Genomic DNA, 16,706 nt, shown 5'->3' on the forward strand with positions numbered 1-16,706 from the left:
CGCGCATGCGCGCCGCCACACGCGCCCAAGCTCTCCCGCCTCGCCGTGCGCTCCCCTCTCACCTGCCTCACCGCGCATGCGCGCCGCGGCGGCGCCCCCGGCTCCTTCTTCCTCTTCCTCTTCCTCCTCTCGCTCTGGCAGCGGCTCCCGCGCCGGGCGGCGGCGCCTGCGCAGCCGTGGCTGCCCGCTCTCCCCTTCCCCCGAAGCTTCGTGAAGATTCCGGAAGGCTCCGGCCGGCTCTTTCCGCTGAGGGAGCCGACCCGCCTCCGCCCTCCCCGGCGCTGCCCGGTTTCCTGCCGCCCGCCGCTCCGCCGGGCTGCGCTCGCTTCTGCCGAGCGGCGGGGCCGCCCCGCCGCCATGTCCTTGCTGTGCTACAACCGGGGCTGCGGCCAGCGCTTCGACCCCGAAACCAATACGGAGGGTGGGTGAGAGCGGCGGGGAAGGGCGGCGGAGGGGGAAGCGGGGGGTGCCTCCCTCACTGCCCCCCCCCCCCCCCTCAGCTTTCGGTTTGGGGGGTGTGAGGGAGGGCGTCCCGGGGGGGATACGAGGGGTCTGCGGTCTGTGTCCGTGTGTCCGTCCCGCCTTCGCCTGCCCGCCGCTGCGGGGTGCCGGTCCGGGCTGGCTTCTCCCCGCGGAGACCCCTCGCGTTTTCACGCGGTGGTTTCTGTGCCTTGGGGGGGGTGGCCCTGTGTGGTAGAGCGGTGCTGCGGGTTGCAGCCGGACCGCGAAACCCGCCCGGGCTGGGGCTCGTCCCTTCGGTGCGGAACTGCGGGGCTGGCGGTGGGCCTGGCGCTGAGGGGGCGGAGGACGGCGGTGTGAGGGGAAGGCGGTGCGGGGCAGTTCTGTACGGTGCTGTCCTGCGTTCTAAAGGTGGGAACGGGAGGCCTTGGGCGACACACGTTTTTCCTTTGAGGGCCTCCGTGGGTGTTGCATACGTAGCAGTTATCAACTACTTTTTTTTTTTTTTTAATTGTAGTATGTGGACTTGCAGCAGGTAATTAAATTCATCTTATGATACGTGTATGTCTGCTTTGCCAAGTGCTGTAAGCTCTAGCAGCGCTCCCCCTGTGTATACCGGGAATCCAGCACCTAGCGAAACATCTTTAAAGCGCTGTCGCTTTAAGTTTCATAATTCCGTGGAGGCTGCAAAAGGGTGATCTGAGTTTGCAGTAGGCTTGTCCTCAACTGGTTTGTGAAGTAGCTCTGTTGGCTGAACTTCTAGAGTGGCCTCTCTGCACTAGCTTAATTTTTAGCAACCCACAAGATTAGAAGTATGTTCTAACATGTGCGTATTCTGTGATTAAGAACCATGGCATAAAGTGTGTTTATTTTTCCGAGCTAAATATTTCCAAAGAGAGGGGCAGCTTTTTGAGTAAGACTTGCTAATGTTAGTAACAACAAAAGCAGACACGGTTGTGGAATGCTTCCATTTAGTGATCTCTTCCACCACCATCCCCTGCACCCCTTTGCCCCCAAAGACAAAGCAGGCAGGGGTTTTCAGACTAAAAATTCATATTGGGGCTTCATGACCTCTACTTGTTACTAAAATAACAGTCTTTGCCATGTGTTCCTGTGTTTGTGATCAAGTTGTAGTAAGCTCGATCTGGTCCTATGCTAACTGTGGTGCTTGGATTGGGGAAAACAACTTCTTGAGATGAAGTTTGCTTCAGTAAGTGACTGGAATACTTACTGGAATTACTGTCTCCTAGACTAAGCAGTTCTAAAGGTAAACATAGTTATTCACAGACCACTTCAGAAAATCAAGTTTGACGTTTTCTGCGGAAGTAGAGTGATTATAACTTTTGGCATCCCTAAGCTTGCCAAAGGTCAATGGGATGATTACTACTTAGGCATCTAAATCCACATTTATCTGTGTATGGCTGTCAAGTTCAAATGTTTGTTTGTGTTTCAGAACTGTGTTTGGAGTTACCTCAAAAACATTGTGGGGAATAAAGCTAGAACATGTGTTAAACACACACCAAAATACTTATCCCTTTAAGAAGTTTTGCATTGACATAATCTAATAGTTAAGTTTAGGATAAATATATTATTAGGAAGTTTTCTCAAATGAAGATAGGTAGAAAATAAGGCCTTCTGGCCCCAAAACAGTTTTGGATCTTTCAGGTTTTTTTGTCTACATTCAGCCTGCGGTATAGATATTCCCATAGTGATGATTGATGTAAGAGGCCGTTAATCTTCTCTTCAGAATCTGATGGCTGAAATAATATATGTATGTATTTTCTGTAGAAACTCTCATTGTTTCCAAAAAATGAGCAAGTGGCAACTGGCTGGCATGGACTGTATGTCTCTTAAAGAGAGGCAGAAAAAACAGCCTGAGGGAAAGCATTAAAGGTATGTCTACACAGTTGTGACCAAGTGCACAGTTATGAATTCATCTGTGGCATGCCTGGCAAGGTACAAATTTCACATGCATTTGAGATATGTTAATTACTAGTTAATCCATACTGTTAAAGACTGGTGTGGCATCTGATGTAGAAGGTAGAATTTAACCTAAAGTGGTAGAAGGTTTTTAATTTTTTTAAACTTTTTTTTTAACCTGTCAATGACCATATGAACATTTCTAATCCATTTCAAGGCCTGGTCAAATTTTGTGACTAAAACAGTGGTATGAGGTAGTACATGCACACTTTGGCATAGGTTTGAAATCAGTGCTGCTTAAAGACAGTTGAAAAGATGGTGTGCAAAACCAGCCTGAAATTGTGTATGTTATATGTGTTTGTCTCGGTTTCTTCACTGGACTGCAATGTTTTTTTTCATTTAGGCTATAATTCAGATCTTTATTAATGTTGTTTAATTTGGTCCATTGCCAGAACAGAAGCACATACTCTTTTGTGTTTGTTTATACCCTTTTTCCTTAGATCAAACTTAGTGATGTTGCACTCGCAGGATAAATGTGATCACAGAGCTGATGAAAACTTACTTTATGTATTTCTGAGGTGACGTGAGTGAGAGATGTTGTTGCAAGAAATGATAGCTTAGATTTTTGGAGTCTGTCTGCCCAGAGTCAGGTTTTTTTTAACCTTGTCTGGTCCTCACAGTTCAAACTCTGTTCCTATAAAGTGCACCCCGTAATCCTCTGTCTTCCCCACCATTTTCTGTTTCTCAGGCTGAGCCTTTCTTTTCTCTGCTGTACCACGTTTGTCCTGTTTTCTATGGGTTTTTTCCAATGCTGTGAGAAATTCAGTGGAATTAGCTTCCTAGCTTCAGCAACCACTTGAAGGCATCACCTTCCTCAAGATGCTGAATGAACCTCATCAGGTTTAATGACCTTCCATTGCTTTGGGGCTGTAAAGCATAGCTTGCAAAGTATCGCAGTGTTTCTACAGGACAGCAGGTTGGTTTGCAAGTTGTATATAGACAAATTTCTCATTTCATCCTCAAGAATTCAAAGGATTTCATTGTAAATACCTCTAAGTTTGGGTGACCTGTACCATTTCCTACTTTGACATTTAACAGAAAGACTAATACAGTGCTTCAGTGAATAAGCAAGGATGTAGCAGTAAGGTAACAGCAAACAGCAGTGTGTGCATTATGAGAGTGGGATTGGTTTGGGTATGAAATAAGCATTAAAAAAAGCAAACCTGAAAATTTGTGGTACTTGCATCTCCAAAAATTACCTGAGGGAGAGAGAAAATGGCTTACTTTGAAAACCCTTGCGTTTTTCTTGGTTAAGGAAAGATATTAACAGCAGTAGAGAGAGAACTTGATTTTTTTTCAGAGAAAAATGTAGAATAGCAACCAAAGGCTGGAATCTGAACTTGGACAAATCAGAAATAGAACATGCTTTTAACTGCTCAGGTGACTATCAATGTATCCTAAATTCCCATTTTTCCCCACCTAGTTTGAGATGGGATACTTTTATGGATGTACACTTTACTCAGATAAGAGTTGACTCGGTGTGAGTGAAAACGAGTTGATGTCTTACTGTCCTCTGGTATGCAAAATAGTCAGACTGCTTAGTGGGCAAGTCCCACTGCCTCTGCTTGAGGCATTGCAGAGTTCCTTGCCTCAGCATCTTCTGTTGTGGAACATGCATGGCCCTCATGAGATGGCAGCAAAGTAGGCTGTCATTTGCTCCATGATATACCTCCTGCAGAGAGGGCTTCAGGGAGCAAGGAAAAAGGATTGGCCTTGGCCAAGTGGACAAATAGACACTTGTCTGTCTGACTTGTGAGCTGGAGGATAGCTGCCCCTGAGTTAATTGATCATAAGATGGTTTTAGTCTCTAAAAATGTTACCCTGATTAACAGCACCTCTCTCATTTAACCCACATGCTTGTGAGGGATTAGAAATATTCATTTAAGTCTTCTGATTCAGAAATAAGCTTTGCTGCAAACAGAGCTTAGTTTTACTACCATGATGCTTGTGATGACATAGTTTCATACTTTTGGAAGAGAATAACCTGTATTTTTATTTGATTTAGCAGTGAAGTCCTGGGTTCTTTATGTAAAATACCAACATTTTTAAATTTTCCTCTGAGGTTTACCAGCATTAACTTTTTATCCTGAACCTGCAGGAATTGGTAGAAGTTCATGAATATGCTTCTAAGTCCTGGTAAAGGACTGAATGTCCCAAAATATGTGCCTTTTGAGTTAAGGTGGGGACTGATGTCTTTCAGAGTGTATTAGTGCCTTAGACTTAGGCACTGAACATAAAATTAAAATTATACTAAGCAATATTTCTTAAAAATCTACATATTCATAAAAAATGAAAACAACAAAGTTTGGGTTTTTTTTTTTTTACCTATTTAATATCTGGAGGCAGATTACTAAAAGTTATTTATCACTTTTCTCTTTTGCTTCCTATCATGTGTATTGTGATATTTTTCACTTCTGTTTTTGGAGGCTTATTATAAAATTGTTACTGTCTGTGTCACTTAATTTTAGATGTTTCTAACAACAATAAAAATTTTGCTTTAAAGGCTAAAAGATAATTAGTGTTTCCCATTGCTTTTAGAGTCAGGTCATTAAAATATTATCCATGCAGTACATGTTAAAGAAAAGTTACATAATCAGAGCAATTATAACACACATGGGAAAAATACATATGTTAAGTAAAAAAGGAATAGTTGCTACATAAAAAGCTGTAATGTTGATAAACATCTATGAATGTAAACAGTTCTGTTAATGGATGTTGTGTTTCAGTGTAGTGTTTGTCCAGAACCTATTAATAATTAATAGTATTGACATGTCTAATTTTTGTATGTGGAAGACTAGCCTTTGGGTTCAAGTCCTTAAGTGACCTAGGATACTACAAAAATTGAAAAAAAGAACAAGCTAATTATCATGGATAAAATAATGAACTCAAGATTTGTGTTAAGAGAACTTTTTAACAGTGTTTCTAGATAGGTGGCCTTGATCAGATGCAAATAGGTGTATTTGATGCTGTAAACTAGTATTTTATGTCTGTCGGGTGGCCACAGGGCCACCTTTTTACTTCTGCTGAATTACCAGTAAGGACTGATTTTTTGATGAAAACAAGGGATGGTCCATAGAAAGTTTACTTGCGCCATAGGGAAGCAGAAGTTTCTCTTGGATGCCTGCTTTCTGGTTTGTGTTATATAATACAGAAGGAAAAAAAAATCTTGATTATTTATGTTTAATATATGCTCTCAGAAAGCTTGTTCTGTGGAGTCTGTATTTTCCTTCATAATTACGTGCACTCAGGGAAGTGGGACAGCTCATGGCATACATGAATTGAAAGTGTGAAATGGTTTTGTGATCAGATGAATAAAGATTCTTGGTATGCTTGAATAGTAATAATAGTGATTTTCTTCTAGATTCATGCACATATCATCCAGGTGTGCCAGTCTTTCATGATGCTCTCAAAGTAAGTATGCAACTATCCTTTTAAGTCTTATCTTTTTTTCCATACATGTAAAACAGTATGCATTTTTTCATTTTTAATTCCAGATCTTTCAGTGTTGCGGAAACTGGTATTCAGCCTATGGTGTTTGAGCAACACCATGAAATTAGAAAAGCACATGTACTCAAACCTGAAGAAGAAATTAAAAACTGTACTTCTATGGTATAAATGTTATACAAGTCTGTATGATACATGTTGCCTATTGATTGACTTTAGGTGTCGCAACAGTTTAATTAGGTCCTCTGAGTAGGTCTTTGGAAGCATTGAGAGGTGTTATACTCTTTCAGTTAATTAACCTGCTTGGACTTCAAACCAGCTGCTTGTGGTCTTACGTGGCTAGAGCGCTAAAGTGTATGTTACATTTGCCTACTGTAAAAAATAATTGTGTTCTGTTAATTGGCCAAATAAGAATGTTGGTTAGATTGGGACTGGTCACCCACGCCTCTGATGCAGCTGTCCAGGATTCTTGGCCTACATCTTCAATAGTGAATTAAATACACCTGTGGCTGGTCTCCAGTGTTTAGGCCAACTGCATAGCCCATATTTGTTATATTAAACTGTCTTCCTACTTCAGGATCTGCTGGATGCATCCAAACTGGCTACAGGGAATTATTTGAGACACAACTGCCAAAACAATACTGGAAATCATTCTAACCATTTAATTGTGTATGGTCAGAAATCTGGTGTCTAGAAATGGAGCCTGGCACTGTTTACTCTGTCAATACAGTTGTAGCCTAAGTGACCTTTCTTAGGACACCAAACTGCTATTTAACTGAGCTTTGGGGCAAGCATTTTTCCTTGGTATTTAGGAACTGCTTCTACTGGCAGTGCATCTCATCCCTGTCCCATAATGTGGTATCTTTTGGGCTCATGGAGGCTTGTACATATGTGCTGGGTAGCATGCTTTCTGTGAGCTACTGCTCATACTGTAGTACATGACTGGAATCGGCCACAGTGTGCCGCTAGCAAATTGGGACAGATGCTGTTAGGTCAAATATGATACAGTTACTTAGACTATGGCAGGTTGTTTTGTACAAAATTATGGTTGTACTCATAACACAGCACATAAAACTTCTACCTAATTATAGAGACAGAAATTATACGGTTACCTCAAAAGCTTGTGTTTACTCCCTTTCTCTTATATACACACAGTTTTTAAAACAAGTACTACTTTCCCCTCTCTCCTTATCCTATCTCTTAGCCTAATTAAAAAAAATCATCACAATTTTGTACGAGCAGTTTTCTTCCTGCTATGAATTCTAGATAATTTAAGTGGGCAGGGTGAACCTTTTGTCTCCTTGGCTGTGGAAATAGTTAATATTTTGAGGATACTTTAGAACCACCTACCTAAAATCCATTGTGTCACACCACTTAAGCTCTCAAAGCTGTCGTGCATTTATTAGTCAAAGCGTTGCCTTTAGTAAGGTTCTTCGACTTCCAAGATACATTATTCACAGTGGCAAGATAATTTTCTCTAAAATTGGATTTCTGGTTTATGTAATAAAAAGTGCTCTGGATTGATGTAGTTGGATAGATGGCTATGCAATGCAGATACTCGGCTTTGTGCTGGGAAATAAGCAGCTGAAAGACTTGACTAGTGCTCAAGGAAACAAAAAACCCTCATTGTTTTAGGAAGGGGGCCTGTATTTTCTGCCACGGGTGAGCCTAGTCTCAGGTATAGTATTTGTTTTGCTTACATGTTACTTTATGAGATAAAGTAATATTTCTGTTTTCTGTTGTACAAAGTTGGCACCTAACTTGTCATGGAAATATTGCCTCAAGTTTACTGAGCTTTCTGATTAAGGCAGCATGAGTGAACTAGAAATGGCAGCTGTAACAGGTTTCTCTGGCTTTTAAAAATCCAAGTGATGATAATATTGTCCAAAGAAGGGAAGAAAATAATCTCAGTCATGACGTGCCACATTTTGTAAAGGAATATAATTAGTCTTTTGCTTTTTATAAGCTGTTGCCAAGTAAGGTAGTCATGCTTGTTTTGTTTTTATTCCAAAATGTTTATAGGGTTGGTCATGTTGTAAGAGAAGAACAACAGACTTTTCTGACTTCTTAAGCATTGTGGTATGTACTCATGATTATTTACAGTTTTTACACTTGCCAAATGACAGTGATAAGAACATGTACCATTTAATATTTACATGTTTAAAATTGACGTACTTTTGTTACAACTGTCTTAAATCTTGCATGCACTATTTTTCTTGATAAAATTTTAAAGTTGGGTCCCATTTTCAAGCTTTAATGGTTATAATTAGTTCTATGAAAACCTATTTAGAAGCTTGTTAACAGTGAAGGAAGGTCAATATTTTTTGTTACTTTGCTTGTTTACAGGAAGTATGCATTTTTCTTTAATATATGTCCAAATGAAGGTATTTTCCACTGCAGTTGTAGGATTTCCTTTGCAGCCAATGTTTAGAGTGGGCTAAAGGAGAACATGGGGCTGAAGAAATAAATCTAGAAAACTTGTTGCAGTTCTTGATAATTTTTAATCGTAGACACTAACTACACTGCATATATATAAACATATGCTTTCTACAATAGGGCTGTACAAAGGGTCACCATAACAGTGAAAAACCTCCTGAGCCTGTTAAACCAGAAGTCAAGACTACCTCTGAACGAAAGGAGCTAGCTGAACTGAAACCCAAATTTCAAGAACACATAATTCAGGCACCAAAACCATTGGAAACAATTAAAAGGCCAAGGTACAGTATATGATACTAAGTTTTGCCAAATTTGTGATCAGTTGGCCAAGTTAAAGCTCGTTTGGTTATTCAGTGTTACAGATTTCATATAGTGTAAAAATTCCCAAATTAACTTTAAAAGATCTTGTGTTTGGTAGCAGTGATGATGTTATCGTAAGCTTCAAAATGAGATAAAAGAATTCTGGTTAGGACAAGGTAGTACTGGATTTCTCGACATTTAGCTTCACAGGAAACAAAAATTGCAGTCTCAAGCCTCATAGCTTAGAATGCCACTAGCAGTTGTGTTTAGTGTTTTAAACATTCATCAAAAATTATTTTAGAGTGTTTGTATTTAGATTCCTTGATATCTTTGATTGATTTTTATTGTTGTAGGGTACTTAGGATTTCCTCTTGAAAGCCAAGACTGCCTTCAATTTAGAAGAAATTTATCTAGTCTCTTTTTCCATAAACAGTAAGAATTGGCATTTACAAATCTGGTTTTGTTTGGTTGTTGTTGTAAGGGAAGTTGGAAAGGAAGAGACTTATAGCAAGATTAAAAGTTACTACTTTGTCATCTTTTGTAAACTATTTTTCATGAAGCTGACATGAATACCTGGACATTTTTTTAGCCCAGATGAGCCAATGACAAATTTGCAGCTGAAAGTGTCGGCTTCCTTGAAGCAAGCACTAGATAAACTGAAACTGTCATCAGAAAACGAAGAGAAAAAAGGTAAGGGTTATAGGGAGGTTAAGTAGGTATATGATGCTAATTGTCACACAAATAAATGAAATACTGTTGTTTCTGAAGTGATTATTTCATGTAATTATGTTCTTGTTGTTAATAATCTGGGAAATACCTTCCGGTCTAGGGAATGATAATCAAAATTTGAACAATGTGGAGCCTTGAGTGTTAGGAGCAATACCATTGCCATTAAAATTACTTGAACTGCCTGTTTCGTAAGATTTCCTGGTTAGAATGGACATGATGGGAATGTCCATTTCTGAATATATGACCAAAAGAGTTCCCAATAAATGAACTCTACTCCTATGTTATTGCAAACATGATGTCATCTAAAGCCTTTCGTAAACTGGTGAAATTCCTCTGAAGACTAGTTGGTGCTCCCTCGTCTGTTTTTCTGTTTTTTTTCTTCCCTCAGATTATTTGGAATTTGGTTCCAGAACTACACTGCTCCTTAAGAAACACTTTCTAATTTCAACCTACATTTGTGGCTATTTTATACACTTTTGTTCTTGTGCCAGAACTGTCATTTAGCTCTTCTTTCTACTTGGTATCCAAATTCTTTTCTTGTGTGTATTTATAGACAGCAGTTGGAGCTTTTACATTCTTAGTTTTACAAAACCAAACGAGTGATAGTTCTTTTCCCCTATGATTGTAATAATCTTCTTCATCAATTTTTTTTTGCCCCATTTAAAACAGTGTAAAGGTATAGAACCTAGAATCTGATGCATAGGTAATACAACTTTTGGAATGTTTGTGTAATTTCTGTTTCTTTGTACCTTTCTGGCAGACTTCAGTGCCAGGCAGAAAATAGACAGCTTGAGAGTTTGGGGTTTTTTCTAATCTACTCTTTAGCTTGTTTTAATTCTTAATAAAAGCAAAACATTTAGTACATTATACAATTCAGTAGCTATTTTCTATAATATGATTCTGTTTACAGAGGAAGACAGTGATGAAATCAAGATTGGGACAGCGTGTAAAAATGCAGGCTGTTCAAAAGTAAGTGGTTCAGTTCCACTCTTAAACGCAGCTGCTAAACTATAAAGTGCACAGTTTTGTTTTCCTTTCTTGGGTGTTTCTTTGTGTGCTACAAATTGATTTGGAAATGGCTCAAAGTCCACCAGGCTTAATGAATGCACATGTGATAACACACTTTAGTATGGACAAATGTGGGCTGTTTTGTACTGTGCATGCAGTAAGCCTAAGATTACTTTTTTTTAACCCTGGCCTAAACTTCTAAGTAGTAAGCTTGCCAAACCCATGATACTGACATGTTTCAACTTAAAATGTTAAATATAATGTTGCCGAGAGGTGGCTTAACTGATAACACTTGAATTGCTCTTGATAACCCATCTATAGGTCAGAAGCATCTACAGATCTTACAATTTAATGCTTCCTGCCAGAAGAATCCACAAAGAAAATGTTTTAACACTTCTAGCTTCAAAAGTAATCTTTACGTTACATAGTCATTTAAACTGAAAGTTTTTTACACTGACACCCTTGTGTTGTCCAGAATGAGACAGTAGAATTTAAATAAGTATTTCACTGGACATCTGACACATTTTGCATTTTCTACTGAAACTCTAGAGCAAGTAGAACTTGAGCAGTCTTTTGTTTGTGTTAGGAAGAGCTGATCTGATATTCAGTGGCAGAATTGTATATTGTTTAATTTATTTCCTTTTGAGAATCCATGTGTTTTATGAATGATAAATTTAATTTTAATTTATTTTCAAGTTAAGTACTTGTTTTCTCTGAATATTCAGAGTATTTTTAAAGATGGATGTCTCTGAATATCTGAAGTGACCTTTATGAGCATAGGTGATGTCACCATTGATGTACCCCATTGAACTGATACAAAGTATAGCTTGTTAGAAGGAGTGCCAGGGAACCATCTGTGAATGAAGGCTGAATGGTTACTTTGAAAAGCTAGGGCAAGCCATTAGATCTAGATTATTTACTCAAAAGCTTTGTAGTGCTTTGTTCAACGTTTCTGTTGTGGGCTGGGTTTTGTTTTGTTTTTTCCTTTGGTCCACATCCTGCAATAGTAATACATTTTAAATGCTTTGTTTTACTAGACCTACGAAGGACCACACAGCACAGAAGAAGTATGTATATACCATTCTGGTGTACCTATATTCCATGAAGGGTTAGTATTCAGTTAACTTTAAATTTTTTTTAATTAGTCTATTATGTGTTCCTGCTGTCTTTGTAGATGTTACTGTGTTTTCGTTCTGTATTCAGTCAAAAATAGCAATGCTTGAAGAGGGTATACTAAATTAACAGTAATAGTGCATAAAGGAAAGATCTTAAGTATTCACAGTAAATAGGGTCCTAAATATTGTTTGTTAATTGCTTTGCAAACTTTCAAGGATGAAGTATTGGAGCTGTTGTAAAAGAAAAACATCTGACTTCAATACATTTTTAGCTCAAGAAGGCTGCACAACAGGAACACACGTATGGACTAAAAAGGATGCGGTAAGTGGCATTAACATTGCGTTCTGTAGCTGGCCATTCTGAATTTTGAATAGTGAAATGTAGTTAGTAGCTTGTTTGAGTTATTACTGTAGTTGAGCTGTTACAGATCATTACCGCTGAAATAATATGGAGGATATTATGCACGGTATACACAGAGAAATGGAGTTTGAAGTAATCTGTGGTAGAAGTATACTTGTAAGAGAGTACAACCTTTCTTTTTAGTGATACGTATAGTATCACTATAGCAAGAGTGGTTTTGGCAAATTAAGAAAAAAAAATAGCAGTCTTTTCTGCTTTGTTAGTTAAGAAAGTCTATAGTATTTCATATAGAATATATTCCATATGTAAGACTTTAAAATAAGATTATTAGAAGTCTTTCCTCTCCCAAAGACCATGAAGAGAGCAGCCATACCTGTTCTGTAGTAAAATAACTGTACTTCCAGTTTCATTCAGAATAGTTGAGTTGTTATTTAGGTGGGCATGGCAGGATGGATAAGGTTGATGAGGTTCCATGGGTGGGGGGCTGGGATGGAAGGGTCTCTTCCTGTCTAACTTGGATTCTGTTTACACATCTGAATATTTTTCTGGTCTGAATCTGATTGAGTGTTTTGGTTTGGCTACCAGTATAACAAATACAGAGAGAGCATCTGTTTAGTTTGTAGGTATTTCATTGCAATGTTGGGAACAAACTGCAGAATTACGAGGTGAAAAATACTCCCATTCAAGGTTTAGAAAGATTCTTAGAGAATGTTACAGAATGTAATAATGGAACTGAACACTTACTTCAAAAACATTAGCTGGTCACATGTTGGATGCAGGTGAACACGACATTCTTGTTATGAATATATTGTCTATTGCTGAGGCAAAATGAGTTTGACACTGCAAACATCAGTAACATTTAACAGAAGAAAATAAGGGTGTAGTATAGAAAGTGTAGTTCTGTTACCTCATTCTACAACAATTACTTCACACGTCTTTTACTTCCTTTAAGTCATGGAGTTGCTGCTTGTGTTGAAGATTTACATTTGTGTTTAAGAATTATTTTCAAATACAGAAAGGAGGGATTAAAAAAAAAAAAGCTGAAGTTGTGAGCCTAAAGCGGGAGAGTGTTCTTGTAAAGAATTCACCCAGATGTTAAGAAACTGTGTGTATATTAAATAGGTATATATTGAGATAATGGGCTTCTAGCTAACAGGGTTTTTTGACTTTACCTTTTTGTTGTTATTTTGGGTTTTTTTCACTGTTTTTTTTTCCTGCATCAGGGAACAGAGGGTAATATTCAATAATTTTTTGCAATAATATGTAAGTGTCTTGGAGTCATGGCTTCTTTTTCTTCAGTTTCTTTCTACAGCCTGCTGGACAACTGTAGTCTTGGAAAAGAAGTTAATCCAACATGTAACCTTTTTTTTTTTTTTTTTTGTTGGTTGATTGGGGTTGCTTTTTAGTTGTTTTTTTTTTTTTCTATCATGACGTCCTGGTTTCTTACTGTAGTCTCTGTCATAAGCATTTGTTTTCTTGCTTCTAATGTTTGTTGGGGACCAGTAGCTGAAATACTGAGTAAAAAAGAGATGTAGGTGGAGTCTTTCAGTCTCCTGTGAACATGAAATATAGTCCTTTATTAGCTATGCTTATTGGCTGTTAAAATAGCCCTTGGCTTTTATCCTGATTAGTCTTGCAAAAATACTCCTGAATGCGATTTTAAGTCTCTTTTTCTGTACCTTTTTCCTTATATAGGGTAAGAAAGTAGTCCCATGCAGGCATGATTGGCACCAGACTGGAGGAGAAGTGACTATTTCTGTGTATGCTAAAAACTCTGTTCCTGATCTGAGCTACGTAGAAGCAAATAGCACAATGGTGAGCATCTACCTTAAGATGTAATTTTTTTTTTTTAATTCTTACAGCAGCTTGAAGTTAGGAAAATCTGGCTTCTACTTTATTTACAAGGCAGGGGTAGCATAAGAATCTTTTTTGAGAAACAGCTTTTTCTTGGCATTTGTGTTTGTTCAAGTATGTATAGCTTCCCTACCCCACCCCCCTTCTGTTTGGACATCTGTACTTTAAAGTTGGGGGGGGTTTAAAAGCTGCAATATAATATGTCAAAAAAAAATCTTTAATTTGACTTCTGCAATTAAAAACCTGAGTGTGATGGATTTGCATCACCATGTGTGTAAATAATTACGGATTCATAATTTAATTGTGTTTGGCTTAATGTAGTTTAATATCATTCTTCACAGTATGCAGTTTCACAGCTATTAATATTAAACAAGTGTTAAAATGCTTCTCTGATTTCTTAATCATGCATTTAGAGAAAATGATGCAGCTTCCAGGATGTATATATGGCCACTATTGACTATGATACTGTATCAGAATCTGTTAGAATAGATTTTCAATTCTATGTCTGAGGGACAATTTGATCATTTTGCTCAGTGATCTGAGTCCTAATGTCAAGTACATTTAAGCAAAATATATCACTTGTCAAATGTTTTTATTAGCCTGACAAAATTTTCTGTTGTTTTTCCTGTTAAGTTAAATATCCATATTGTATTTGAAGGAGAAAAGGAATTTCATCGCAGTGTGAAATTATGGGGAGTAAGTATAAGAATTTTTCTATTAAAAAAAACCAAACACCAAACCCACAAACCCTCAGCTTCCTTTTTCAAAACAGTTTGTTTTTCTTCATTACTCTGCTTATTAAGAGAAATTCAGTTGCATATCATTCAATAATTACATTTAAATCTGATGTAATGCCCCAAGTGATCAGTTATGACATCATAGTTGACCCTACTGGAGTAGAAGGTGACCTTCTGGGTTCCTTTCTGATCTCAACACCATGATAGTGGTGTTGCAGAACAGCCTTGACACTATGTAGTTGCGTGCTTATGGATGTGTTAGACCCAATGTGTATGTTATATATGCATAGTCATATGTTCATAGCTTGGCAATGGGAGAGGGGTGACTTTTCTAGATAACGGGGAACTCCATCTACCTAAACATCTGCTGAAATTTAGTGATAAGGTACTCTTCCTAACTTAATTCCCAAATATCTTGCAGTCTGTTTCTTAAATTGAAGTGTGAAATATGTTTTCTGTTCTAGGTAATCGATGTAAAGAGGAGTTATGTGAACATGACAGCTACAAAGATAGAGCTTACTATGAGAAAAGCAGAGCCCCTATTATGGGCAAGTCTTGAATTACCAGTATCCAACACACAGCAAAAAAAAGAGAATTCAGATCAATAATGATTCCAAGAGATAAATTATCTCCCATTATGAAGTGGTGACTTGCTACTGTAATCAAATATTTAACTTTTATATAGATTCTTTTTTTATGCTAGATCATATGTTCCATTCTATAAAGAAATTTGACGCACAGTAAACGGGGGTGTAAACTTGAAGGGTAATAGCTATTTCTGCTCTTGCTCCCATGAGTATATTTATTCTAGTTGGAGTATCTCCATGGGGATTTAGAGTAAAAGAGCTATTGCCCTTTGCTTACAATCTTACCTGCCATGCACTGACTATCCAAATAGATGTCTTCTCAGTCCGCTGTGTGTGTTAATTTTTCAAGTGTTTGGTTTAGACTGGATCTACTGGGTAGCACGTGTTAGCACTGTTCATTATAAAGCATACAGTAATACAGGTACAAAAATCTGAGGTTACAAAGTGGTTAGCATGCAATTCTACATCAAAAATAAAAAGGTGCATAAACATAAATAGGAAAGAACACTTGTAGACTTGCATTTTTGTCTTCTGAAACTGAGGTTTGTTTCAATACCTGTTGGTTGCGAAGGGATGGAATAAACGGTATTTTCCTAAGGATTTCAGTACTTGCTGACTCTTTTGCTGTCTTTCATGTATAAAAGCAGGAGATCAGATTAAAATAAAAGCAAAGTTGGCAAGAGGGGATTTTTTTTTTAGTCATGTACCTTTTGGTATTTGAATTGTTAAATATAAAAGTGAATGGACTGTGAAACAGCTGAATAACTTAGCATACAAACAGCAGTCTATTGTAAAATTACCAAGGTGCTGTATATATTTGACAGTCTTTAGAATGTATATTCTGTCCTATTCTACAACATTCAAAATTATGAATCTTTTTTCAGAGTAGATGGATATGTGTAGTAGGAGAAGCCAGTACACACTGTAGGTGTCTCAGGAAAATTATTTCCGTGTAGATATGCATAGCTTTTGTTTCTGAGGGTGGTAATCTAAGAACTAAATTTATCTACAGGACAAATCTTAGAAGAAACAAACAACAACAAGCTTTAAAATGTCTGTCTCAAGTCATAATTGTACCTTTTGAATTAAAATATTTTAAAAATACTTCTTTTGAACAACATAAGCAAAACACTTTAATTAGAAATCAAGACCTTATTTTTGTTTTCAGTTCCCCATCAGCAAATATTTGTGGCTGAAAACAGGATAGTTTTAAAGACGAGACTTTTACCCAAGCAGCAATACATGCAGTAAAGTTGCTTTCTCTTTCTGCTTGAAATAGTTTCTTAATTTTGGGTTGTAGCTGAAAGAAAAACAATGTTTTTGTATACAAGTCATGTAAAAGGTACACCATTACTTATTGTGCCAAAACTTGTATATGTAAACAGGCAGTCCTGTGGACTGTTGAAATGTGTGGATGCTCATCTACCTACCTTGGCAGACCTGGAGTAATGCCAAGAAAACACAGAACGTAGTAAAGGCTTTCTGAAGTTAAATATGGATTTCTAAGAATCATACTTACTTTCCAACTGGTATAATTTGACTTGAGCTCAGAGTTCTGTCTCTAGCAGTACTTGAAATCCTACTTCATGCTTAAAGTTGTAGGAAATACATTACCAAAGAAACCATCCCTAAACAGCAAGAAAGTAACAGCAGTGCTGTATATATGAAACTTGTTTTGGTGCTTTTTTTACCTTCA

The 16,706-nt window shown here is 37.8% G+C and overlaps 1 protein-coding gene across 2 annotated transcripts; it reads left to right on the forward strand.

Moving 5' to 3' along the window:
• Window positions 1-290: 290 nt before the first annotated feature.
• On the forward strand, window positions 291-15,698 carry CHORDC1 (cysteine and histidine-rich domain (CHORD) containing 1). Of its 2 annotated transcripts, XM_010578242.1 has the most exons (11): window positions 291-421; window positions 5,801-5,850; window positions 7,906-7,962; window positions 8,440-8,600; window positions 9,209-9,309; window positions 10,259-10,317; window positions 11,394-11,464; window positions 11,688-11,793; window positions 13,528-13,647; window positions 14,320-14,382; window positions 14,888-15,608. In XM_010578242.1, exons 1-11 carry the CDS (start codon window positions 358-360, stop codon window positions 15,029-15,031), a joined length of 996 nt encoding a protein of 331 aa, XP_010576544.1. In that variant the 5' UTR covers window positions 291-357; the 3' UTR covers window positions 15,032-15,608. The 2 variants fall into 2 exon arrangements, with proteins under 2 accessions (XP_010576544.1, XP_010576545.1); XM_010578243.1 differs by lacking the exon at window positions 14,320-14,382 and having other exon boundaries at window positions 14,888-15,698.
• Window positions 15,699-16,706: the final 1,008 nt, after the last annotated feature.

The sequence above is a fragment of the Haliaeetus leucocephalus genome, unplaced genomic scaffold, assembly GCF_000737465.1.
Source record: "Haliaeetus leucocephalus isolate CR32 unplaced genomic scaffold, Haliaeetus_leucocephalus-4.0 Scaffold616, whole genome shotgun sequence".
Classification (NCBI taxonomy): Eukaryota; Metazoa; Chordata; class Aves; order Accipitriformes; family Accipitridae; genus Haliaeetus; species Haliaeetus leucocephalus.